Source organism: Labrus mixtus, chromosome 22 (genome assembly GCF_963584025.1).
Source record: "Labrus mixtus chromosome 22, fLabMix1.1, whole genome shotgun sequence".
Taxonomy (NCBI): Eukaryota; Metazoa; Chordata; class Actinopteri; order Labriformes; family Labridae; genus Labrus; species Labrus mixtus.
This window is the reverse complement of record NC_083633.1, coordinates 7,009,931-7,037,086: the sequence shown is the minus strand read 5'-3', so window position 1 is coordinate 7,037,086 and position 27,156 is coordinate 7,009,931. Positions and strand designations below refer to the sequence as shown.

The 27,156-nt window shown below is 40.1% G+C and overlaps 2 protein-coding genes across 3 annotated transcripts; both read left to right on the top strand.

The window, feature by feature from the left end:
• Nucleotides 1-1,083: 1,083 nt before the first annotated feature.
• mapk11 (mitogen-activated protein kinase 11) lies at nucleotides 1,084-19,665 on the top strand. 2 transcript variants are annotated; one of them, XM_061029351.1, is made up of 12 exons: nucleotides 1,084-1,344; nucleotides 10,958-11,087; nucleotides 11,192-11,250; nucleotides 11,482-11,593; nucleotides 12,903-12,932; nucleotides 13,706-13,753; nucleotides 13,839-13,953; nucleotides 14,042-14,113; nucleotides 14,522-14,601; nucleotides 14,792-14,870; nucleotides 15,039-15,212; nucleotides 16,190-19,665. In XM_061029351.1, exons 1-12 carry the CDS (start codon nucleotides 1,232-1,234, stop codon nucleotides 16,261-16,263), a joined length of 1,086 nt encoding a protein of 361 aa, XP_060885334.1. In that variant the 5' UTR covers nucleotides 1,084-1,231; the 3' UTR covers nucleotides 16,264-19,665. The 2 variants fall into 2 exon arrangements, with proteins under 2 accessions (XP_060885334.1, XP_060885335.1); XM_061029352.1 differs by having other exon boundaries at nucleotides 1,090-1,339.
• A 932-nt stretch (nucleotides 19,666-20,597) lies between these two features.
• On the top strand, nucleotides 20,598-27,014 carry mapk12b (mitogen-activated protein kinase 12b). The gene is made up of 13 exons (XM_061030124.1): nucleotides 20,598-20,738; nucleotides 21,342-21,670; nucleotides 22,704-22,833; nucleotides 23,020-23,078; nucleotides 23,168-23,279; nucleotides 23,849-23,878; nucleotides 24,573-24,620; nucleotides 24,724-24,838; nucleotides 24,957-25,028; nucleotides 25,252-25,331; nucleotides 26,039-26,117; nucleotides 26,213-26,386; nucleotides 26,801-27,014. Exons 2-13 carry the CDS (start codon nucleotides 21,552-21,554, stop codon nucleotides 26,863-26,865), a joined length of 1,083 nt encoding a protein of 360 aa, XP_060886107.1. The 5' UTR covers nucleotides 20,598-20,738; nucleotides 21,342-21,551; the 3' UTR covers nucleotides 26,866-27,014.
• The last annotated feature ends 142 nt before the right edge of the window (nucleotides 27,015-27,156 follow it).

The following is a 27,156-nucleotide window of genomic DNA, read 5'->3' as shown; positions in this document are numbered from 1 at the left end:
GAGATTGAGTGTAAGCCATAGCCTAAAAAGTCTCCCTTCACACTTCAAATCAGTTCCTTATGACCCTTTCATTGACAAATATTTACCAGCAGCTGACAGCAAATAGCTTAGGCTATAAGGCTACCAACATATGTACTTTTGTTGTCAATTGTATTTATGATTCGTGCAACTGTTCCTATAACCTAATGACAATATATTTCTGTAGGCAAGAGTCTCGTTTTGTTTAGTTTTTGGGCTGAAACATGATAACATTATTTCATAAACGTTTTCACGTTTTAGTTTAAACAAAATAGAGCCTGTAACATATAACTTGTGGTTAGTAGTAGGCTATATTGCCACTTTATTGGACGTTTGATATTATTGGAAGTAAAAGGTATAGGCGCGTGTATATTTCTGCGCCTTTATTTTTGTGTTCAGAGAAGTGGCTGCGCATGTTATGGACTTTATTTTATTTCTATGAACTGCAACAATAACGCCTAATTTTTAATCACTCCTGTTGGTGATATTTGAAGTGCCAATCGCTTTTTTTTTGAAAATCTTTGGAATACTATGTGTCATTTGTGATGAAAATACTTTGGGAAAACAATTGCGATAAATTAAATTAGTAGCCTATTAGGCTATAATGAAAAAATATTACAATTATTATTATTGTGTTAAAGGCGTTTGTCGATCCCTTTCTTACACAAATTGGCTACAGTAAACATTGTAATAGGCAGAGTGTATAATAAAACATAATATAATATAATATAGGCCTAATATAATATTCAGAATATAATTTAAAAAAAAACCTTCGACAATTGACCTGGTCCATCATACTTTTTTTTGTGATGTAGGCTAATGTAAGATGATCGTTTTCTGTTTAGGTTCTGTCTTCAATAATTAAAACAATTATTTGCTCTTTCTTTTCTTCTTTAAAAAAAGAATAGGCTATTGTCAAGCAGTTGTTGTAACCGATATTTCTATTATTGTGATAGAATGATGGTCTCTGGAGGGAGAGAGAGAGAGAGAGAGAGGGGGAGGGAGAGAGAGGGAGAGCGAGGGGGGGGGGGGGGGGGAGAGAGAGAGAGAGAGGCGCACACATACAGAGAGAGAGACAGAGCTGAGCTGCCACTATCCGCGTCGAGTGTGTAACAGCAATAGCGGACGCCGCCTCTGGTCCTCCCTTTATTCCCATTCATTTTCTATTTTTCTCGTTTGTTTCAGTCCCCTTTTTTGTAGCCGGCCCGGAGAAATGTCCGCCAGACCAGGATTTTACCGTCAAGAGCTGAACAAGACAGTGTGGGAGGTTCCAGAACGGTATCAGAACCTGACGCCGGTGGGCTCCGGAGCCTACGGCTCGGTATGGTGAGTGTTTGTGTTCGTTGTTGTGGAGGGGCGAGGCTGCACGGCCACAGCGTTTACCGTATTGGTCATGATGCATCAACATTGCGATGGGTTCATAGCGACTGTGTCAGGAGTCAGCCGCTTGTGGAAACTGATCTCTTTTGTTGGTATGATTAGCTTACCGGCGTTCTTATTTCATTGCAACACATTCTGCAGCTTCCAAATTAATTTTACATGAGGGGGGGAAAAAAGCCTATTTTTAAACATGAAGGTAATGTGAATATGTCGTCCTGTGCATGGAGTCTACTGGTGTCAGCTGTATAGAAACAAGCAGCAAGACTGCCAGACTTGTTTTTATCCGTCAGTTCACTGTCTGCTATATGGAAGAGAACTACAGAATGAGACAGCATCAGCACAGGAATTTCCCAAGTAGCCTAATCCCCCACCCACCACACAGTCATGCAACCTGACAGACACGCAAACACAGAAATATGATTTAGCCTACTCCTCTAAATTCCTCTAAATATGTGGAGCAACTCTGCAGAGGATAGTGTGGTGGGACACTTGAGATCCCTGCCACATCTGGTGAGGGAAAACCTTGTCCCTGCTGTTCTCTCTATAGAGAACAGAATATGCGTATCTAACATCCTTCAGCCCACAGTAGGTGAGGCATCATCATTTGGAATTGTCCACCTGGCATACACCTTGCATGCACATATCCTTTGTGTGGATACTTTTAAAATCCTGCAACATGCAGTTTCTTCCATCTTTGTACCAAACCATATAAGCTGGTGGGATCCCGTTGCCATGGCGATGTGTCTTTTGGTGATAACCAGCTCCAGCAGTCAACATTAATTAAGCAGTAATAGCAGGATGCTTTTGTAAGGAAATGAAGATTGAACCTGAACATAGGATGAAGGCTTCTGCATTTTGGCAGCTTCATGATGGTAGTTGATATAGCCTAACACATAGTAAGGTCTACACCTTGTAAAGTGTCTTTCTAAAAGCATTATGAATTATGTTGTTAATTGGCACAATAAAAATGAATATTGATTTATTGATTAAGCCCAGGGTAGTCTGAAAATCTTCCACAGAGAAAACTGACAGATCCAGGTGATATTTCACTGAACTATTGAGAGACAACCCCACTCCCACTGTCAATATTTGTGCATGTAAAATCAAATCTCTTGCTGCCATTAAATCAGATTCCATTTGGCCCCTTTGTAAAAACTGCTCAAAAGGTTTCACATCACCTACAGAGGGAATTCAGTCCTTGCCCCACTGGTGTACCCTCTGACTCAAGCATATGCCAGTGGAGCCTTCATAGACTAGACAGTAAAATCATTATCAGTGGGCCAGCTTTCCCAAATCCTGTAAGCCTAAGTTTGAGTACTGCGATACCTTGTACTAAAAGGATTAGAGAGGCAGAAGAGTTCATATATCCCACATTCTGCAGAGGGAGCTTTCACTCTGTGCATGGACGTAGTCTGAAATTGCCTGCCTTTACTGCCTCTCTTTGCACTTTGTCGAGATGGTACAGTGTACTGTGTCTTACCAGAAGCTAAAATCCCTAAAGAAAATAATAATCAATGATCAAGCATGTTCAGCCACACCCATACTGTACTTGCCCTCACCAGCATCCAAAGAAAGCAACTTCCATTCCAACAGCAGACTTCTTAATAAAGACACTTTCTGAAGTTGTGAGAGATTAGATGTTGTCCTCAGTTGGTGCTCCACTATATGACTTGGGCTCCCACAGGAGCATTTGTGCTCAAACACTTAGTCAATATCGCAGCTTTTAAAGCTGTGCTAAGAATAGCACAAGAGTAAAATTACAGTCTGATCATGCTTTCAGTTGTTTCAGTCTCTTCAGGAAGACTGCACATGATCATTCTTTGCAACATAAAAGTCCAAGGTTAAGGTCAGATTCTCATTTAGGACACTTGTACTACAAACCCAGGTGACGCGTTGTCCAAAATTAAAAAAACTTTATGTATCACATAGTAACTGAAAATAGACTCACATAAAATCACTAAAAGTTCCATGAATAAGTAAAAGCACAATTCCAAAGCGTGTGTTTATGTAGCCTTGTTTGAAATGCATATTGCAGTCGGAATAAAACAGTTTTTGTACGTCTTGTTTTTAGCCAAGGGTACTCTGAGACAGCTGCCTGAAGGGAGCAGCTGGAACGAGTGGTGAAGGGGATATCAAGGGTCCTCAGTGTGATGCAGACTGCTTTCCTTTCTGTTGAATGGCTGTGAAGTTCTAACAGTTGGATTTAGGTGCTGCTGCCGATTTTATCTGTGTATCAAAATATCAACATCATCGTACATTCATTTTGTTTCTGTAGACAGTAAAAAAAATGTTCTAAGTAATGTGGTTTTCATTGTTGTACTCGTTATCGCAATCGATCTGTTTCGGTAAACATGGAAACAGTGAAAATGTAGTAACATATATCCCTCTGGTATGAGCTTTACATCACTCCCCAGTTCCTCTTTTTAACCTTTTAACTGCAACCATCAAAGAATATGCTTTGAACTGCAATTGGTTCCTCTTAAGAGAAATCAACCCAGAGGCGTTTTTAGTCAATTTTATTATATATTTAAGTTACATAGTTCTACTGTAGTCAAAGCTTTCTTTTTCAATTGTTAGTGGTCAGTTTGGACTAGTAACCTATGCACTTGCACAACTACCACTCTCTTCATTGGTAACAGCTCTGCAAAAAGACTAACAGACTTACTTAGCATGCGAACTAACTGCTGATGCTAGTGGTGGCTAGCAGCTAATGCTAGCGGGGCTAACAACTGTAAGCGGCCATCCAATAAATCGGTCAGGCTTGACTTTTAGGTAACCTTTTCAACGGTTCATTAGCCTTACACTTTTTATTGTTAAGACATTTTCTGCTTCATATTTTAACTGTTAATAGCTTTAGCTTACAATTTCAACTCGGTTCATCTGTTTGTTTAAGATATAAAAGCTTACATTTTTCCACAAAATATGTTAAGCTAATTAGTTGACAGCAAATTAAGCTTACCACCTGTTTATCAATTTTTACATGCTATAGAAACTGTTAGTGAGTTCAAATTATTGGTGTACTCCCATGTAGTCCCAGATACCCTCTGACATACATAAAGCAATGGGTTGATTTTCATTGTGTTAACATCGTGTCTTCTATTCTCCTTTCACCCTAAAAAAAATGGTTTCCCCTCCCCCATGATGGAGGATCCTCCAACCCCTTAGATGTACCCCAAGGGTATCAAATAATAAGTGTGGGGGAGCTTAGAGCAAAGGAACTCAAGTGTATCAAATGCGTTCTTCCTTTTTTTTTATCATAGGCGTTATGTATAAATGTTTTACAATTTCTTTGTAAGATCGATGCTACTGAGCCAAGGATTTCTCATTTGTCACGTCTGGTTGTGTCTCTTTTTTCACATCTGTCTGGCACATTGCAGATGGGAGGAGCTAAGCGGCTAGGAAGAGACACAAGTGAGGGGAAGTAAGGGGGACTAGTTAGTATAATGAAATGCTTCCAAGGTTAGGAATCACTGCTTTAAGCCCATTTTGTCTGCAAGCATTTCCTGCCATAGATGTAGTAAAGTGTTTTATGTGTCATTGGTATGAAATTAGTTGATGAACTAGAAGTGGGCGACAAAGATTGAGGGATTAACGGATGTTTTGTCCGCCTTGTTTTTTTGTGTGCACGACATTTCTGAGCTGCTAATTTTCTAACACATCATATGAACAGGACATCAGGTTCAGGATGGCGCTGGTGAAGTTGCTAGACTTTACCATACATCTCTTAAATTCTACACACACACAAAAGACATTCCTCTGAGCACCACCCCAGAATGTACTGCATTGTTGAAGTTGATCTCTAGCCATTGTCTGTGGCAAGTCCTGACCAGCAACTTGCTGGGGAAGTGGGGGTAGAGTCCGATATATGAATATGTGTGTGTCACAGTGGAAGGGGGGGGGGGGGGGGGGGGGTAGGTAGGACAAGTCTCAGAGTCTACCTCTTGAGATGCACAATAAAAAAAGCTCTCATCATTTATCTCAAACAGCAGCTTGTTCTCACTGTTAAGCCGCTCGAGACTGATGGCCTTTGGGGTCAAGGATCCGAAAAAGATGTTAGAATCTGTTACAGGAAGAGCTAAAGAACTTATACCTCCATCACCCATGGGAGAGGGGCAACAGTAAGACACAGCAGAGTTAGGTGGGTGTAAGGCAGTGTATTAGCTAGTAAGAAATAGATTTTTTTTTTTTTATAGCTGCAAATCAGAGATACGAGTAAGTGAAGCGTCATAAGCTGTTTAATAGTTAAACATGCAGGGTTCTTCAATCTCGGTAAGTCATAAAATTTGGAGTTCTGAACTGAGCAACATCACTAGCGTCATCCAGTCTCAAAGTTCTCTCAGCTTTGTGATCCTATAATGAATATTCTCTTTTCTGATTCTCTTTCTGAACAGAACTAAAGAGAGAATGTGCGCTAAGCTTATCAAAGCATCTTTCATCATACATCGGCATATGTAACATCTGTTCAGTAAACCAGAACTTGGCATGAAGCCCCTCATTTGGATATCTATGAATAAAACATGATTGCCTCATTTCACATGTCCAAACAGTTATGTTTTTACAACTGTCGGCTTGTAGATTAGACACACGATGAACCAAGCCGGAAACAAGCTTTGGGTTCTGATTTGTAGCTGATCTTGTTTGGGTTAATGGTAGTTATCCAGTGACTGCAGTGCAATTTAAAAGACACAAATAAATGCAGATTATAATCACATTGTATTGCCAGTGTGGGTATGAGTGTGTGTATTTGATGAAGAAGTGCCCACAGGCAGTCACACCTGTCAGGTCTGCCTGTTCAGTTTCAAATAACAACAAACATTTAGTTAGCATAACCCTTAGCCTCATGGCCTAGTAGTGGTTAGGTCATGTTGCATGAAGCTGGTGGTCTTCCAGGCGGGTGGGGTTGGTTCAGGTCTGACCTGCGGCTCCTTTCCTGCATGCCATTCCCCCAAAAATAAATGTGGAAAAAAAACTTAGCTTAACCTTGCCAAAGGAAGCAAACGTTTAGCAAGACACATGTCTGGCCTAAAAACTTCTGTTAATAAAAGAACTCTCCCCTGTATACATCTGACAGACCATGTTACCTTCTCACATTCTTGTTTACATTCTGTAAGCTAAACTAAGGCTGGAGCTTTATATTCAGGACATGCAGGTATGGAGGAACATCATTCCATCCCATCTTTCTCTTGGCAAGAAATCCAATAAGCAGGTTTCTCAAAATGCCAAATTGCTCCTTTTCTTGCATACATCTGATGCAGGGATGCAAGCGAGAAACTAACAATTCATCCGTGTCATAAATAATCAATTTTGTACTTGCGAGAGTCGACACCCTCCCCCCGCATGCAAATCACAAAAGGTTTCCTTTTTGACTTAATCATAATGAATAACATTAACTGGTCGAGTCAGAAACTGTACATGAAAACAGTTTTCCTCTGAGGATAAACAGCTGACTTGAATAACTGTGCATCGGATATTAGCCATCTCTTCCCCCTCTTCCCCTTTTGAAAGCAGAGGTGCATTAGTGCTCATATACAAAAAAAAAAACTACAGAGACAAAAGAAGATGAGAGAAATTGATACTGTAGATGGGCTGTGTGTGCGGACAGCAGTGCAGGCAGGCCCATGTATGGAGGATGGCAGGGAGGACGGTATGTGAGAGGCAGTGAGGCCTGGCTCATGTCAGAGACTGGGGAGACTGGCTGCTTTCTTGGCTGCCGCTCGGCAGGGACATCAGGACTGGCAGCAGGTGATTACACGACAGAAAGCCATATGAATGCGCTCAGCCGGGCAGGAGTATAGTGTACTCAAGCATGTAAGCATTACAGATCACCATGAAATATACTGTAAGATTTACAGAGATTTTAAAACTGGTGAGAAAAGGAATCATGCTTCAGTTAGTGTATACTGTACATACCTGCTGTGAACCTGAGGGGTGGGGGGATGAACATTACACATGGCCTCTCTATGAATAGCTTGGAAGCATTACAGAAAGTACAGATTGTCCATGTGAGATAAAGCTACAGTAGAGAAAAGTCAGATCAGAGACTGTTTCTGCCAAATAGTAATTCAAAGGTTAAGTTTCCTGACCTGCCTGGGGCCTCTTTATACAGTGTAAGGGCTTTTTTTTAATTGAACCAGAAGTTTTCCCATTTAGCTACACACTTCTGTTTTACAAGGAAGCCCTGACCAATGCAGCAGCACGACAAGTTCCACATGAATAACAAAGAACAGACCATCACAGTCAATAGAGACATCAGTCAATATATTAACATTAAGCAATATGTCCAAACACTGCTCGAAGGATCCTTGATTCTGGTGTTAAAATCTTTCAAGCCAATACAACGCTTAAGTTTAAGATGACTGCAGCTACTCTGTAGTAACTCTGTAAATAAACATTAAAAGAATAGTTTTACAATGTGGGGAATATGTATGATATGTATGTTTTTTTTTATCTTGTTGCAAGTTAAGTGAGAAGCTTGATTGTGTGATTAATATTAAGACAAAGCATTTAGAAATGGTTAGCTCAGGTTTAATTGGCCATTATGTGCTGGACTGCTTTTTGGCATCGTCTCTTCTGCTTTGTGCCGGGGACTTAAGGGCATCACTGCACCAAAAAACTGAATAAATAAATAACTGATTTAAATGCGAGGTTAAAAAGCCAGGCAGTTTTCTCTTGTTTTTGTGTGCTCGGCAGAACTAATCGTGTCCAAGGGGTAGTTTCATATTTGATAGATACATCTCAAAACATAATATTATCCTCCTCAGTAAGCCAGTAAATAAGCACATTCCCGAGGTGGATGATTGTGCTATTTCTTATTTTCAAAGGTTTATAGGTTTTTTTATGTCAAGAAGATGTTTCTGCGCCAAGGTGATGTTTCATTAATAATGGAAGATCATTTTTTCAAATAAGGCACTAACGTCCACTTCGACTAAAGGATGAATTGACAAATATATGTTTTATGTCCCGGTGTCCCCGGTCTCTCCAGTGGCTCAGTGGGTGAAGTCGGTCATCTGTCAACCGGAAGACCAGAGGTTCGGATCACAATATCAACAAAAGAGCGAAGAACAACAAACAGAAAACGTAATGCAGCAGTTTGATTACGTGCACAGAGATTGCAGTGGTTGCATGTATTCACTCTATGCACCGTGCAGCAGTCACAGGATATAAAACGTCACTCCCTCCTCCCATTGGCTTAAGGTGAATTCTCCTGATAATATCCTGCTGCGTTTTCACATCAGCTCACTCAGACTTGTTGCAGAAAAAATACTAGAGGTCTGGCAGGAGAATCTGCGACGGAGGATTAGGGCCATGTTACATTTTTTTTAACATATATATATATTTCGAGAATAAAGTCGTAAATTTAAGAGAATAATCTTGCAAATTAACGAGCTGTGAGACCAGCCTGCACGAAAATGATGAAAGTATTCTTAAAGTCTTTTAAGAATAAAAGAATAAAGTTGTTATTTTAGTCTATATCAGCAGCCTGTTCTCAAATGACAAACATGGAGCATCTTGTAATACTTTAGTAAAGGTTTCACTAATAAGGAAATAGGCTACTTCCTTGTGTAGTTGGTAAAAACAGTTAGTTCAAGAGAAGTTTTCACTTCAACTTGCAAGACCTTGTTTATCTGTAAAATGATGAACAGGACACAAACTGGCTCTGCACATGAGACACTTTAACAAGGCAGTGCAACAGACAAAAATAGTTGTGTTGGGGCTTTACTTTTGCAGATATGAAACTACACTTGCTTTTGGCACATCATCTTCAGATTGTCATAAAATATCAGGAACCTGAAAGGACACTGCAATAAACTGTGGCTTTTTCCGAAGAAAGAACCCCACTGACTTGGAGGAAGTTGTCTAAAGAGGAAAAGACTCTACTTTCATCATTTTCGCGCATGCTGGTCTTGAACTCGTAAATTTACGAAAATAAAGTCGAAAATTTACGAGTTTAATCTCGAAATTAAAAAAAAATAATGTTTTAACAGCCCTAATCCTCCGTCGTAAAAACCTGCAGGTGAAATCAGGCAAAACATTCTCCTGTTTGCGTTTACACATACAGCTCCTTCTGCAAATATCAGGAGTTTTTCAGGATTTTTTTGCAACTGCGAAATCACTATGAACATGTATCATGGAGATAATGTATATTGCTGAAGTAGAATAAAGCGGATTGAGTCTTTTCTGACAGATGGAAGGTACTCTACTATAACTACAGCATATTGCATTTCATATTACATACATTGTATCATAAACATATTCTCTCTAGCAGGTCAAATAAATCATGCTGGAGCTATGTGACACATAATAAAAAGCATTGGGTGAACGCTTTTTTATATCAATTTTTTCCAGTGTTGTACTTCTTGCTTTTGCTCTGTTTCCACACTGCTTGACATCATTTCTCAATTCTCACCCATGTATACTTCCTCTTTGTTCTGTTCTGTTCTCTGATGGTTTTATTATTACTACTATTATTACTGTGAGTGTGGAAAAGCTGGCAAGGCTGAGGAGACATCACACCACCAAAGGCGGCAGAACAAGCAGCAGCAGAAGGGCTCAGTGTTGGATATGTGGAATGACATTTACATTTCAAACGAGGCAGCTGAAAATCGGGCTCTTTTTCGCAATGTCTGACATCCTCACTTCTCTTGTTCCACCACATCCTCTTTCACCCTTTCCTCTCTCTGCAAGAGTCTCTGTCAGCTTGTTTATCTCTGTCTCAACCCTCTTATACACACACACACACACACACATACTGTCTGTAACATCTGCTGATGTACATTTTGAAACTCCTTAGTTTACATGTTAATTCTTCTTTGTCCAGTTTATTAAAACAAATATTGAGTCAAAATTAGAAATGTGCACAATTTAAGCCATTTTTGCTACAGAGTGCTAAGATATAACCTGATATGGTAATAGTAGGTGGGTTTTAAACCAAATTGCATGCATGCAATTGCTATAATTTTCTTTAGATAGACTTTTTCTGTGACGATTGTGCACAGATTTTTGACTCATACCACTGTCCGGAGGTACTCAGATGGCTGATTTTTCTTCAAAAATGAACTAAAGAGCATTTATCACTATAATACATTGTGGACTTAGAGAGCAGATCAATGTCTGCTCAGCTATGATGCTCTGATACATGTGCAGCAGCGAGTCAGACAATACTGAGCATGTTGTTATTGTCTCTGACGTCTATTCTTCATCAGTCCGAGCATTTTTTTCTGCAATTTATTTTCCCTGAAACAAATTTTCATATGGGAAAACTTCCCAATATAACTGTAAAAGGCTGAAATCTGCAAATATAATATGTCAGTCAGCCTTCATTATTTTCCAAAGTACAGTATAAACAATGTTTTTGGAATAATTTTGGTACTCGTCCAATATTATATTTTACATCAGAGTTATATTTATTCATGTATTGCTGATTGGGAAATTCCTGATAATTTGGATGTCTTGTCAACTTCTTAATGTCACTGGTTACATTAAATTAAAACATTGTAATTACTTTGAAATCGTACATATTTTAATACTAATTTCTCTCTTCTTTTTTCTCTCTCTCCAGTTCGGCGTATGATGTTGTCTTAAGGCAGAAGGTCGCAGTAAAGAAACTGTCCAGGCCTTTTCAGTCTCTGATCCACAGCCGACGCTCGTACCGGGAACTGAGGCTGCTCAAGCACATGAAACATGAGAATGTTAGTGCTCCTCATAAAAATACCCAGAGACAGACAGATGCTCTTTTGCACGTTTCCATTCTGTTATTGATCAGCTCTGCTTCTTTCTGTCTCTGGTGCTGCAGGTAATAGGCCTCCTGGATGTCTTCACACCTGCGGCAAAATTAGAGGACTTCAATGAACTGTAAATATCTCAATCCTTTATGTTTGCTGCTAGCTTAATGCTATCCACATTTCATCAAAAATGCATTAGAGGGCAGGCTGGTGTTGATGGAGGCGACCCAACGGGATTATATGCTTGTAGGGATGTCTGGTGGTTGCCATGGCAGCATCACTATGTTCACCCCATTAAATTAATCTCTCCCCCCTCAACCCTCCCCCATTCAGACTACTCGTATGTTCTTGTTTTTTGCAGCTACCTGGTGACTAACCTGATGGGCGCAGACCTCAATAACATTGTTAAGTTCCAAAGGCTGTCAGACGAGCACGTACAGTTCTTAATTTATCAGCTTCTACGTGGCCTCAAGGTAATTTAACTGATGTTTGCCGTACTCGATGCATGCGCACTGTGTTTTTTCTCTGTGATGTGAACATTATGCAGTGGCTCTGCAGCATGGTACAAAAAAGAAAAAGCTAATTTAGAGTAATTTGAAACCGGATGATTTTCCCATTAGTGACTATATGAAAGAGATGATAAATGTTTTTATTACTTTTTTATGTTTTGGTGCTGTAGTCAAGGTTGGCTTCATATTACTTGCAATTGCGAAAATTGTCATTAAAACGTTTAGCCATTCACTTTATTGTGCATCATTATCTTTAAGCTAACTTGCTAATTTATTATGCATCCCTTAGAGATAGCTGTTTCGATGTGTTTTCACTGCTTTACCCATTACTTTTAGCTGAGTATGTCAATATATAAACTACTGTTAGCTTAGCATTTAAAGCTCCCATGAGGAGTTTTTAAATGGTTATTAAACAGACTAAAAATAATAAAAATGCCTTAATATGTGCCACAAAGGCAACTAGACCATCAGCAACAAGATTGATAATTTTAATATAATAAGTTTTAGTGCCTGGAGACTCTGCCGCTGGGTAGGTTGTCAGATGAAGCAGAAACAAAACTTCACAGAGTGATGATATAAGGGACTGGTAAACAACAGAAGGATGAGTTTATTTAATCATAAAACACTACTTACACATGAACAGGAGAAGATCAGCAAAGAGAAGAAATATTCCTTTTGTCCACAGGGGGCGGCAAAACAAAAAGTTCCTCACAGGAGCTTTAAACAAATCCATTATTTTTAGCCTACTCTATCATTTATCAATTAATTTGAGCTCTTAGTTAAGTATGCAAACCTGAAATATGTTAAGCTTAGCTTTCTATTTAATATGTTTGTCCTTCACATTCACTTACATATTTTTTGTTTCACTTTTAGCAAACCTTCTGCTAGCTTACTAGTTGAGACTTTAGAGTTGGAAGTTGTAGCCTTTGAGTATGTTTACCCGTTTGGCAACACTGTCGTTTGCTCAAAGTCAATGCAGCATGTCAACAATCGTTATGTCCAGATATGAAACCTTTTATTTATCTGCATGCAAATCCTTATTTTACCATTCTTTTTTTCTTTGTGGAGTCTGTCCAAAGCTAGCATGCTAAAAGTCCAGAGGAGGTTGGTGTCCCATCCTCCCTGGTTACCATTAGACAGACAAAGGCAGTCTCCTTTTAGGCACTGGGGTAATATGTTGACCCGCACTGTTGACCCCTTCCCCCCCTTTATGTCCTCTCTCTCCTCTGCCCCCCCTCATCCTCCTGCCCCATACCCATTGGCTGCCCAACAGTACATCCATTCAGCGGGATTGATCCACAGAGTAAGTGCCTTGTCTCTACATCCAATTATTCTCACCATCGAGTCTGAGAAAACATTACTGCACTTGCTGGCTTTAAAATGGAAATAAATGTCTTCCAACCTCTTAAGATACTGCCTCGTATTTCCAATGAACTACTTGAAAGTTTAAGTGTCGCTGCAATTGCTTGTTCCAACTCCTCATTTGAAGTGTTAGTTAACACTAATGGAAATACTCAACCCCGGCACAGAAATGACAAAACCATACAAATGATTTTAATAAAAACATAGATTAAATACGGATTAATTCCATTTACATTAATACACACTTCAGCCTTACATTTTTGGGGAGATTTATTTTTAAGACACCGGTATCTCTGCAGATAAAGTTGTGTTAGTTAGAACTTTATTTGGCTCATATCATGCTTGATAAGTGGGTTAGACTTCTCATTCAGTCTTTAAAAATTGATGTCCTAGCTGCAGCAAATCTCAAATATTTGGCCAAGTGATGAAAAGGAAATCATGAAGTTGACTTTAGTAAGTTACTGTGTGCAGTGACATTGAAAAATACATGAATTGCTAATTTAAAACCACCAATCAAAAGCTGTGTTTTGAACACTACGAAATTGATGAATAGGTTTTGTAGTGCAAAGTTAGGGAAAAGGGAGGACATGTATTACAAAGAGAAGATGAGTGATTTATGATGTTTCATTATCCTATCAAACCCTCACTCTTTAGATATATATTTACTCTTATCATATTACTCATCTGTTTTCTTTACCTTTCTGCCTCTCCAAGGACCTCAAACCAAGTAATGTGGCAGTGAACGAGGACTGCGAGCTCAGGGTAAGACTGACTTTAACTTTGAATGTAGGAAACCTTGACCTACTGTTTGAACATCAGCAGTTAAAAGAACCTTCCTTTGCTGCAGATTCTTGACTTTGGATTGGCCAGACAGACAGACGATGAGATGACAGGGTATGTGGCGACTCGATGGTATCGGGCACCGGAGATCATGCTGAACTGGATGCACTACAATCAGAATGGTAAAAGTTCATCATTGTTAATATCTTCATAGAAACAAATGAATCAAAAGCAAGTGGAATGATTTAACGCCTCATGTTTCTGTTCCAGTTGACATTTGGTCGGTGGGTTGCATTATGGGGGAGCTGCTGAAAGGGAAAGTCCTTTTTCCTGGCACTGACTGTATCCTTTATCAGCAAGGCAAGAGTCCACTTCAATTTGCAGCGTTTTCCCTCTCAGCATCAACCTTCCATTACCGCTATAAGTGCCCTGGATGAGACCACTTGTGGATTTGCATTACAATCCTGTGCCTTTCTGAAGGGGAGGTGCATGAAAAAAGGGAACCGGGGAATGAATAGGAGTGATCACAAAAGGCTGAATGATCTAGGCTGTTGTATACAATGTCTAAGAGCAGAGCTAAAGCTAATTTGATTTACTGATCTTTGTGTGTTCTGGGACTTGTTGGACAGAACGGTTGGCTACCAGCCGAGCTCAGCTAACTAAGTTAATTTAATATAAGACAAGTTAATATGAGAAGTGAAATACTGCATGTGTAATATCCTCATAGCACTTAACTCCTCTTGCACTAAGATATTGACCAATTGAAGAGAATCATGGAGATAGTTGGGACTCCGACGCCTGACCTGTTGAAGAAGATCTGCTCTGAACATGTGAGAGAACTTAAGAAATCCTGCTCGGCAAAGACTATAATGTTCTTCTCACAAATGCAGTCAACCTTTTCTAATTGGTTTGTCATTCCATTGACATATCCGTTGATTGAAAAGTCAATGTGGGAGTGTTTGGGATGATTGATCACTAACAAATGACTGACTTCATTTGATTGCTGGTATGTATTTGCAGGCACAGAAGTACATCCAGTCCCTTCCCTTTATGCCTCAGCAGGACCTGGAGAAGATCTTTAGAGGAGCAAATCCACTAGGTCAGTGATTATCATGGTCTTAAATTAAATATAAAGGCTTCGAGAAGCTGCTTGAGCTTAAATTGATCTCTCTTTGTTCCAAATTGTACAAAATTGTACAGGTTTGCCCCAAGGGTTCCCTTCTACTGTCTTAGCCCTCTTTGTAACCTGTGTTTGTTTCTCTGTTAGCTGTGGATCTTCTGAAGCGGATGCTGGTTCTGGACTGCGATGGGAGGATTTCAGCAAGCGAGGCTCTGTCCCACCCATACTTCTCACAGTACCATGATCCAGACGATGAGCCAGAGGCCCCGCCTTATGACCAAACGCTGGAAAGTAAAGATAGAACTCTGGAAGAATGGAAAGGTGAAGCTAATGTTTAAATCGTCTCCAAATAAAAATGAAAACAAAGCAAAATTAAGATATTGGGTCCTCTCCCTCACCTGGCGCTAACAGCGTTGTCCAGGACTCAGATTTGAGTCCAACTCCAAATCCATTTTTAGGACTCTTGACTAGACTTGGATTTGAGCACTGATGACTCAGACTCGTACTCTACCTAATGCACTTACTGCTTTAGGTTTTGCAAATGGAGAGGAGGACTCAGAATTTAATTCGCCCAAAACACACCAATGATGATTATTAGACTCAAAACATCCCCTTTGCACCTTGCATCTCATTTTGCAACAGGTTTATGCATAGTGAAACTAGCAAAGGAGGGTAAGGCCACACCCTTACACTGACTTGCACCATGCCCCTTAAACCATGTCAGATAAATAGTGGTCAATTTCAGTAAATAAAGATAAAGAAAAAAGACATAATTGCAGTTTATCCATGGCATTTTAAGATTTCAAGATTTTGACTACTTCTCAATTGCCTTCAAATGACTGCTCTTACTTCAGTTTTTATACCTATTTAGAAGTAATCATTTGATTTTGAGAAGGAGGAAGTGGAATAAATTGACACTGAAGACTTAAAATAAGCTCCAAGAAGCAAATCTCTTAACATACTGGTGCGTAATATAACCAGTTTAATGCTGACGAGTACATAAAAATTCATTTTTTTTCTTTTTCCTTTTTTTTTTATAAAATCAACTTTATGATTACATTTCATTTTAGCAGGGAGTTTTATGGTTTGTGAAATGCCTCAGAGCAGATGTGAGTCATAGTGTTTTTTTATGCATAGTTTGCAACCACTTTATTTCATCACTCCAGCAACTGGAATAGCAATGAATAACAGCTTGCACCAGGAGGACATGTTAGTGATATCTATCTGTTTTTTTTCCATTCTAAACTCAGTACTCATAATATTTTAATATTTTTCTTTCTTGTTTTGTATCTGCATAGAATTGGTGTTTGAAGAGGTGAACAGCGTCAAAGCTTCTGGCGGCAAGACGGATAGCCTCCAGGCGGAGCAGTAAACCTCTCTCACTCTAGCTGAACCTTTTCCTACAGAAGGACCATGTACTCAATAAGTGGGAGAAGGACCGTGGAAAGACAACTTAAGAAAACTCTGCACTGTGTTTGATCGCCTGCCATGAGTTCATTGGAGGAGCGGGGCAGGATGGTCTTCAAAAAAAAAAAAAATCCAACGCACACATCGCTATTACAGGGAGGTTGAAGCATCTGATAGAAGGCGCTTTCCAGTCCCCGAAAGTTGCTCCCTCTTATGTTTCCGCACAAATGAGGAACTTTTCATCGTGGCTACGTCGGGGATCACAGACATGACGACGCATGCGAGGCAGCAACTTCTCAGAACGTAACTGTGTTTACAGACTGAAAGAAGGGTATCACATGAAGGGGAAAAAAACGCACACTAGGATTTCCAAAGCAAGACAGACCGCTATCTGGTCCCTCATCAAGACTAAGTCACTGCTTTCATATATGGAGTTAATGTCCTAAGGCTTGCAGCAACGCCACATCATATCCCAGAACACCTAAGCCTGCATAATACTGCATGATTTCTTTGCATTTAATCACAACATGATATTACAGATGCTGTATTATAACCATAAAGACTGCTTATTGTATCTGCCCCTCTGGTGTCAAACAAGCCTGTGTGACCAACTTTCAATCTATTTTATCTTTTATAATTTCCGCAGACTTAAAAAATAATGACACACGAGCAAACAGAAACTATTGTTCTCATCCTCTCCTTCTCACAGAACAGGAAACTCCAACTGTGCTGTTAATTAGCAAAGTAATGAATATTATGCCAAAGCTGGAACAGAGTGGCTTGTGCTGCAGGTCTGTGTTTACAGAGTGACCACGCTCATCATACAGTTTTTCACTGATGGCTGATTTCTGATCACCTGTCTTGTTTGCAGAGCTATATCTGGTTTTCATTACTCTCTGAGACGCGTTTTGCAGGCCCTGTCATTGTTTACAATAAGAAAGATTACAGGCATTTTGTAATTTGATAGATACAGTTCCTAGCAATGTGTGTACATTGCTGGATAATCGTTTATTTCCCAACTATTATTGTTATGTAAGCAATGACTGGTTGAACACATTCCAGGCTGTTGAGTCCCATAGCAGCCAAGTCACTCCCTGGTTGCGACAATTACTCTACAGCTTCTTTTTAGTTTGGATTTCTTTATTTTTTTTAATGATCCTTGCGCATACCCATAAGCATAGGAGATATTCTGGACTTGGCCTTGACTGTGGATTTTTCTGTAATAGTCCAATTTAATAGCCAAATGCAACATTATAATACCCATTATCAAATTAAGGAATGTCATCACAGGTGTCATTGTATAAGTAGCACGAGACCGACGCCTACGCATATCATTGCGACAAACGGTTAACTTCCTCACCGACATTTTGTCGTTCGTTTTACTGCAGGGTGAAGTTTTAGTTCTGCAAACTTTTTGCTGAGGCAGAAATAATCTGCTTGTTTTTTAACTGCAGTGTGCAAAGTCAAATAACCACTAGATGTCACGCTTAAAATACTGAAGGTCATTGAAAATGTCAAGAGAAAAAAGAGGATCAAGCTGTGTTTTGTGAAGTAACTAAGATACTTAATGGAAAATGTGTCTAGCATTAAAGGTCACATATTATACTCCTTTTCAACAAGTTTTAAATAAGTCTCAGAGCTCCCCAAAACATGTCTGGGAAGTTGTTTTCCAAAAATCCACTCTGATCCTGTATTTGATCATGTCTATAACCCCTCTATTTCAGCCCTGCTCAGAACAGGCTCTTTCTGTGTCTGTACCTTTAAATGTAAATGAGCTGTGTCTGACCACGCCCCCTCTCTGGAAGGGCTTGGGTGGCTCAGGCTTTCTCGCTCCATTTCCTATCGTTTACGATGAGAAGGCAGACTCAGAGGGCAGAACAAACACCTAGCTGTGGGAGTGTCCCCCACCTGGGGGAGGGGTTAGTGCCCTTTGTGATGTCATGAAGGGAAAATCTCCAAACGGCCTGTTTGAGCACACATTTTCTGAAAAGTGGAGCAGGCAGAAGACGGAGAGGATGGACTTTTCTCATAACTGGGGGGTTTGTAGACAGACTAGGGACACATTAGTGTTAAAAAAACATGGTAAAGTGTATTATGCATAATATGTGACCTTTAATTAATGCATCTTTGGTATTAGGATAATGCCGTCGAAATTTTACCAAATGAATGTGAAAAGAAACCATCAAACTAAATATTGTATTTCTCTCTTAATTCGGTACAAAATACTGGCAACATCAGAATGAGGGATATAGTAAATAGCAGATTTTTAGTTAAGCTTACGAGTTCAAAAGTAGTGGCAGTGATTGGTTCATGAAATAAACATGTGAAAGTGAAGTGGCTTTCTTCTCCTCATGTTTACTAATGGTTGTCAAACCAGCTTAGTCCACCAAATGGATTTGGGTTGAACAAAGAGAGTCCGTTTAGAGCTGTCTGTTGTACAGGTTTGGCTTGACTTTCTTGTTACAAAGAGCAGTTGAAAATAATCAGGTTAATCAGGTTAAACACTTATAATACTAAACTGCGTTATAGAGTATGGATGGTTGATACTGAAGCTAATGTGAAGGGTGATGCTGATATGCAATATCGAAACAAAGGGGGGAATTTAAGGGAAATTAGAAGACACTAGACTGTGCTCTGGGAGAAACCAAACTTGTGAATCGCTTTTTTTGTACTTTCTTACTTATTAACATAATTTATATACTTCAAGATACAGTAACGGCAGGTGTACAGTGGTTAGCTTACCAGACTTAATGCTAAGTAGCACTAAGTTTTGTTAGCTTAAAATCTACAGGCAAGCGCTGTTGTGAGCCTAGCTAGCAAGTAAAATTGGTCTATTGCATCACCACCTCACTTTAAATTCAACCAATGAGATTATTTTTGCCTCAAGTAAACATTAGTGATACTAAAAAATCAAAAACACCAGAAAGGAAACTTACTCAAGCTATTTTTCCCCCTCAAATGGTTAACACTGGTGTTCTACATGTAGTCTATAGTGCAAGTCGTCCATTAACACCGAATGCAAAATGTTCAAATTACAATTCAAATGGATCCAAGTTGTCTGTCTAGTCAATGGGTGTTCAAGCTCTGAATGTTAGTGTAATATGCTTATGTGGATGTTGTATATGTGGTTGACTTGAATAGCAAACTGCAAATCGAATGTATATGTTTACTGTATGTATGTTACAAGTAAGAAGTGTCTTTCGACTACCTGGTGGCATGTGATTCATCAGTAGCCATGAGTTTCAAATCACTAAAGTGAATGTCAGCTCTTAGTTTTCAAAGGATCATGATGATTTTCTCATTCAACATCAACGGGTGACATGACTTGGCTTCAACTGAATAAAAAAACATAATTTCTGTTTGTCAATGTGGCTCTTGTATTATTATCCCTACAAAATCAGTACGTTTTAGCCTCCTTGCTCTGATTACTTGACATTGTTTTTTACATTTTCCACAGCTGCCGTTCCCAGGGGCGTGTCAAGACTTTTTTTTCACAGGGGTGGTCCAACTGGGGCAATGACCTATGCCGGGGAAGCATGAAGTTTGAACGAATAGCCTAGTATTTATTCACTCTCTCTGTCTCATCATATCTACTTCAACTACTACAGTTTAAATACCTAAATGATGTTAAATTACTGTGTATATATTTGTTTATGTCAGAAAGTAACCAAACATAGTGGCACCATATACACATCTTCTTGATTAAATTCTTTGGGCACCCAAAAAGAAGATGGATTTCCAAAGTCACAATTTAAAGTATTAACAAAAGAAAATGTGCCACATTGAAATGCTAAGAAAGCCTACAGTTGAAACACAGCCTTAATAGTTGATTTTAATATAAGTCTGAAAAAGCAAAGAGTTAATTATAGTTTTGGATTTTGGGGTACTGCAGGGCTTTCAGATTTCGAGGCTGGACCAGGATGTCAACCCGTCTGGAAACGCCCCTTCCTGATCTGTCTTTATAAATCATACAAACTATAAGATTGTACGGAAGCCCTAAGCAGACATACACCCATACATTTTATTCTACTTCCTTTTAATTTGATAACAAGTACATTTTTGGTTGTTTTCTCAAGATTTCTACCTTTTTTAAATCTTGTTTTATGGATATCAATAGCCCTTTTCGGACTGTTTTTTTTTGTGTGCAAAAGTTGCGTCTTAATCTCAGCCTTCATCACGTCTTTCCACATTCACATTGATTCTACTAAGGCGTTGCAGAAGCACGGCAAAGCAGGAGCTCTACATAAACGCACAGTCAGACATGCACACACACACATCGCTGCGCTGCCCCACTGGCTCTGCTGACACCGTCTCGCCTCTGATGACTGTACAGAGAGGGGATCACTTCATCCCCCCATTACACCTCTGCAACATTCAGATTGAAGGTGAAACGTCACAGGGGAAAACATATCCCGTCTTGAAACAGCAGTCTGATAACAGGTTAGATTTCTAGATCTTGTGAAAAACCACTGAAATTAACTTATCACAGGAAAACGGAGTAAAATCAAATGTATGGATGTGCATGTCCTCATAGGACTTCCGTAGAATTATATGGAAAATAACTTAATATACAGCAAGCCTATAGAAGAGTAGCCCAATGTAAACTAGTAGTTTGGAAAATCTGAAACATTATTGAAGCAACATGAAATCCCACTAGAAATACAAGAACTAATGTTTAGCCTACATATTGTGATTTTAAAGTTACAGAGAGGAAAAATTATCAGATAAATAATTATTACAAAAGTCATTCATTAGTTTGAAAAAAATCTTAAATATAAAGTGAAGTGGTTGTTTTTTTTAAAACTCATTTCCAGTGGTCATCAATGTTTAGTTAACTTGATATAGGCAAACACCTTCCAGGTACATTTTAAAATGAATAGTGTTTTAGGGGTATAAGCGCAGGGTGTTGGCAGATGTTTTGTGGCCTTTTCTCCAACATTGTAGACACACCCATAGACTGCCCTGGGCGACCAGAAGGCATGACTAACAATGTGTGTGTTTGTGTGTGTGTGTGTGTTGGGGGTGTAACTGGCGACCCTGCAGAGTAGGCTACTCGAGACGTCCGCTGTGTCCCAGACGAGGAATTTGAGTTTCACCAAACTTTTCACTGCGGGACAAACTAAAGCGACTCTGCAGCGTTTGAAGGAGGAAAGAACGAAACTCACTTTGTCACATGAAAGGACGGGGAGAGGACCTGACCCGAGTATCGAGCGGACCCCACATCCTGACCTCAGACTTGAGTAGTCGGTGGGTATGGCTGTGCGGTCAAGGACGGGTTACTACCGTCAGGAGGTAAACAGAACCGCGTGGGAGGTTCCGGAGAGGTACCGGGAGCTGAAACAGGTCGGGACAGGAGCCTATGGGACTGTGTGGTAAGTCAAGACGAAAGACTCCGCCACAGCTCGAGGAGGAGGTTATTGATCTCATTTTGAAATCAGCTGATTGGGTGGCAGGGTTTTTTCCACAACCACCACTTCCTGCATAAAAGATTAAACCGCACATCAGTTGTTTCGCTCTCTCTGCTGCAAACTTCAATGGTAAACAAACAGACAACCTGCATTTCAATTTGCTCCCATTAAAGGCGCAATGCAAAAGTTGCAAAATGTTAAGTGGTTCTTAGAAAGTGACTAAACAAAAAGGGGAGGTGTCTTGACAATAATAAAGCAGTCATAGTTTGTTTTACTCATGTGCATTTTACTTTCATTTCTACTTTCATTTCCCTGCTCTAGCAGCCCTGCTTGTGTGGGATATTGTGGTCCCCGGTGTCTCCACAGCTGGCTCTGCAGGGCCTCTTTTTGCATTGTGTTGTTTGGATGAGAGTCAACAAAGAGAAGCTCCCCCCCCCAATCGCATTGTTCGGAGAAGTCAAAGACCCTGATTTAAGTCCATAGAAAGCGCCACCGCTTTGTCTTTTTATCCCGAATAGACCTTCTCTCACTGCAGACATTGTAATGGGTCATAGCAAGAGAGATTCAAGTGTAATTAATATCATTAATGAGACACTGTATCATGACAGATGGTGTTATTACACCTGTGGATTTCCTTATAGACGTGTCATGACAATTGTCCAGCGTAATGGTTTAGTTTGGGATCCAACTAATTTGTTCAAAAAGTAAACTTCAGCATTTATTTTTTTGAAGATTTTTTATTTTGGGGTTTTTGTGCCTTTAATGGAGAGATAGGACAGTGGATAGAGTCGCAGATCAGAGAGAGAGAGAGAGTAGGGAACGACATGCGGGAAAGGAGCCACAGGTGGGACCTAAACCCGGGCCGACCGCCTGGAGGACCACAGCCTCCACACATGGGGCGCCCGCACCGACCACTGCGCCCGCCAGCGCCCCCAGCATTTTTAGAAGAATCTATTTCATCATGTTAACACGATACATATCTCTCTGTTTGTTTCAGTTCAGCATGGGACCGCAGATCAGGCACACAAGTGGCCATCAAGAAACTACACCGGCCGTTCCAGTCCAAACTTTTTGCCAAAAGGGCTTACAGAGAGCTGCGACTCCTCAAACACATGAAGCATGAAAATGTAAAAAAAAAAAATAATAATCTCTAGTATGGACAAAGACAAACTGGGGATATTTATTTAAAAATGTTTAAAATGCATCTTCAGTCTCTTAATGAAAAACATGAATGAAACAAATCCTAAAGAGAAACATTTCACTCTCATGTGTTTTTAATTCTGATGTTCTTTTTCCTTTTTTTCCTCGACCAGGTAATTGGGCTGCTAGATGTTTTCACAGCCGAAATCTCGTTAGACCGCTTACGTGATTTGTAAGTTCCCGTCCCTTCCCGCAGTGTTGATGCAGAACTCAGTCCTCGTTCCTTTTCGAGTGATCTGACTCCTCTTCTCTTGCCCATAGTTACCTGGTGATGCCATTCATGGGCACTGACCTCGGCAAGCTGATGAAGCTGGAGAGACTGACGGAAGACAGGGTTCAGTTCCTCGTGTACCAGATGCTCAGAGGACTCAAGGTACACACCACAACCAACACACGGGGGAAAATGTACAATACATCACAAAGAAAGACTTGTGGTCCATTAGAAAGAAAACGTTCAATACGATATAGTTAGCTTCCGGTGATTTGTTTCCTGCTCTGAACGGGCTCTGGGTACAACCAGAAAACGCAAATCAGCCATTCCAAGATAGCGCCTAGGCTCATAGGGGGATTTAAATGTCAACGATATACCTAGGTCTGGTCAAGTAGGGCTTTAAAATATGTAATGCAATTTTAAAATCAATACGGCAATAGACAGGAAGCCAATGCACGGAGGATCTGGGTTATGTGGTTGTGTTCTCTTCAACCAGTAATAACTCTAAAGGATTATGGACCAATTGGAGGCTCTGTATGGAAAGAAGCCTGAGAAATACCCGACAGAGAGCAGTATAAGAATGTAAATGGGATTAATGAATGCAACAACAAAAAAAAAAACAAAGGGATTTTATTTGTAATCTTGTAAATAGCATCAAGAAAGAGTGAAATAGCATGCTTGTCTCTGTGAGCTGAAGTTGCTGATTCTGTCTGTGTCTCCTCTCTCCCCAGTACATCCACTCCGCCGGGATCATCCACAGGGTGCGTGACCTCTGACCTTTCTGACTATGAGCTGTGGGGGCTGGGCACTTGCTCTTTTTTTCACACTAGATCCCATTCATCCGGATTCCCACACAGGGAGCTTTCTCAATTTCTAGACGGACTGATCCGCTGTCGACTAGATTCGAAATGTCCCCACACGTCTCTACGTCTTTCTTGGACCTTTAATACCCAGTATTGGATGGAGAGGTGTCGCTGCCAGCAGAGAGAAGATGCATGCATGAGTCATGGTCGTACTAAATGACTGGATTCATTTCCTTATTTCAAGCCCTGAGGGAGCAGCAGGGGGGCGTGTCCACACTTTGTAGACTGTGGTGGCCCAACTGGGGGACTAGCTTATGCAAGTTTCTTGTTTTTTCACTGGCTAATTGAAAATTCCAGGCGACCCCATGTTGGGTAGGAACCCACGTTGGGGTCACCCGAACATATTGCATGCAAGGAGTAACAGGGGCGTTAGTATCTCGCCTTGAAGTGGCCATCTGCTCGCACCAATTGTTCTTAAAATTGACATTTTATTATGTTAATCCCAAAATCTTAATTTGCTTCCTCATGTCTAGTAGCCATATACCTATATCTGCTTCTTTCTTCATAAGATAAAGAATTACAAACATATTTCCTCTTAGATATCCAATCTCTAACTGTTCTCTTGGTCCTGTTTGTTTTTCATATCTCACAGGACCTTAAACCAGGAAATTTAGCCATTAACCCCGACTGTGAGCTGAAGGTAACCCATCTTCAAATAAATATTGTTTTTTTTATCTGAATCAATCAAACATCTACACATTCTCTCATCACGCTTCTGTTTTGTGTTTTCTCTTCTCGTTCAGATTCTCGACTTTGGCCTGGCGAGGCAGGCTGACGCGGAGATGACCGGCTATGTCGTGACACGCTGGTACAGGGCGCCCGAGGTTATTCTCAACTGGATGCATTATACACAAACAGGTAGAGTCTCATTCTTCATATCATGTGTAAGGAGGAGTTCACAAATTAAACACAAGATGAGACTTGTTACATAAACCCAGATTCATTGCGACAGCTGATGTTTGCCAATCTGTTGCAGTGGACATCTGGTCGGCTGGTTGTATCATGGCGGAGATGCTACTTGGAAAGCCGCTGTTTAAAGGAAATGATCGTATCCTTTACAACCATTAAGATGTAACTGTCTATTACTATGTTTCAGCATCAAGTGCAATGAGTTTACTTTTATTTTGACCCTGTTGTGGATTGATTAAAATGTAAAATCCTACTGTACCTCTGAAAGGACAAATCGTCTGTAAACGATGCTCATTCTAGCATCAAGCTTACTTTTGAATGACAACATTTGAGACATGACACTTGACCAACGCTTCTCCAAGACCTCGACCAGCTCAGAGAAATCATGAAGATCACAGGAACCCCAACCCCTGACTTTGTTGTCAAGCTACAGAGTCAAGATGTGAGTTGTGCATTTTGACTGTCATATTCAATGCGAGCATGCTGGAAAGAGAGCAGAGAAGAGAGAAGAGAGGAGAAGTGTCTGCAGTGTATATTTATTCTTCCTCTGTTGATGTGTTTGATTGTTGATGTATTTTGGGTTGAATAACATCTTTAGGTGACTCACTCTGCTGTGCTATGCATCATTACAGAAAAAGCCTAAAAACAGCCAACATGTTTTTTTTCTCACCCCCAATTTTTCTTTTTTTATGTGTCTATTTTTCATATAATCTGTTGAAAAAAAGTTTGGAAAAGTTTTTCCGGTCAATTATTTTGCCCCTTTTAAGATGCTAATTGGTGTTGTATTATATATCGTTGGAAAGCCTGATTAGTCACCATTACAACAAGGGTGCTACCCACACGTTTAGCTGTGTTGCTCATTGCACAAATGCATGATCCTTACAAGTAATACTTTGTTGTATTATCAGTATTATCAAATGGGCAAAATAATTGACCGAAATAACGTTTCCAAACTTTTTTTTTGAGGAGTTTAGTTACCACTGTTTTGTATTTTACATTTTATGAGGAATTCACCTCTAAAGAATTTCATGATTTGTGTGTTAGCAGCTTTTTTTAGAGTCTTGTGGTGGCTGAAAAGAAAACATCATACCTGACTTGAATGACAATCTCTGGGTATGAAAACCCCTCTCTTCCCCTCCTCTCTCTCAGGCCAAAAATTACATCAGGGGTCTTACAAAAGTTCCAAAAAAAGACTTGCACTCGATGTTCTCCAAAGCTAGCCCAAAGGGTACGTAAAGATCTTCTGTGTTCAAATTCCCCCCCCATGGGACGGTTTGCTAAATGCTTATCCTGCTGACGTTGACTCTTGCATGTGCCACACAGCTGTGTGTGTCTTGGAGAAGATGCTGCTTCTGGACCCTGAGCAGAGGGTGAGCGCCTCAGAGGCACTCGAGCTGCCTTTCTTCAGTGAGTTCAGAGACGCTGAGGAGGAGACTGAGGCGCTGCCGTATGATCAGACCATGGACAACACAGACCTCCCGCTGGACCAGTGGAAACGTAGGCGACACTTTTCTGAGATGTTTACTGTATCAGCTCGACATGGCAAAAATATGTCGCTATTGTTTTCAGCTTCCAGCACTTGTTGCTATTTATCCATAAATAGAGACATCTGGTGAAGATAATTTAAAGGCCAGACACATTCTGAGGGACAAGTTAAGCAAAACATGTATTCCTTCTGTAACAGTATTTGCTATTTGCTGGAGGATATCACTAAAGACCTGGGATCTTTTTTGAGTATTTAATCTGTTAAAAGGCCATTTACAGTAAATCCTACAGGGAGAGGACTCAGAGTAAAACATATTGTGTAAGAGAAAGATAATAGTGTTGAACTGTGATCTAGATGTAGGACAGAGACATGATTTAGAGTGACATACTGAAGTTGCATGATTCTCTTTTCTTGTGTGTCTGCAGGTCACACTTTCACAGAGATACTGACCTTCAGGCCCACCAGGGACTCCAGAGAGACGTCACTTTAACCGCTACACACTCACACGTACACACCAGAGCCAAAAACACATCCTCTGTTATTGACTATTCTCGCTTTGTATATGTGTAGAAATAATAGAAATTGTTAGTTTGTTTAAGATTTAGTTTTCAATAAATGTGATTTTCTCAAATAAGAGCATCTGTTGTTATTGTAGTTTGATAGAGTGACACGTTCTAGTCTATAATCCGAGTAAATCATGGCGACTGCTGCGACTTTAACCCAGAGTGCTGGAAGCTTTGTGTCTGTTTTGATGACTTAATTCACCTCGGTCACACACATC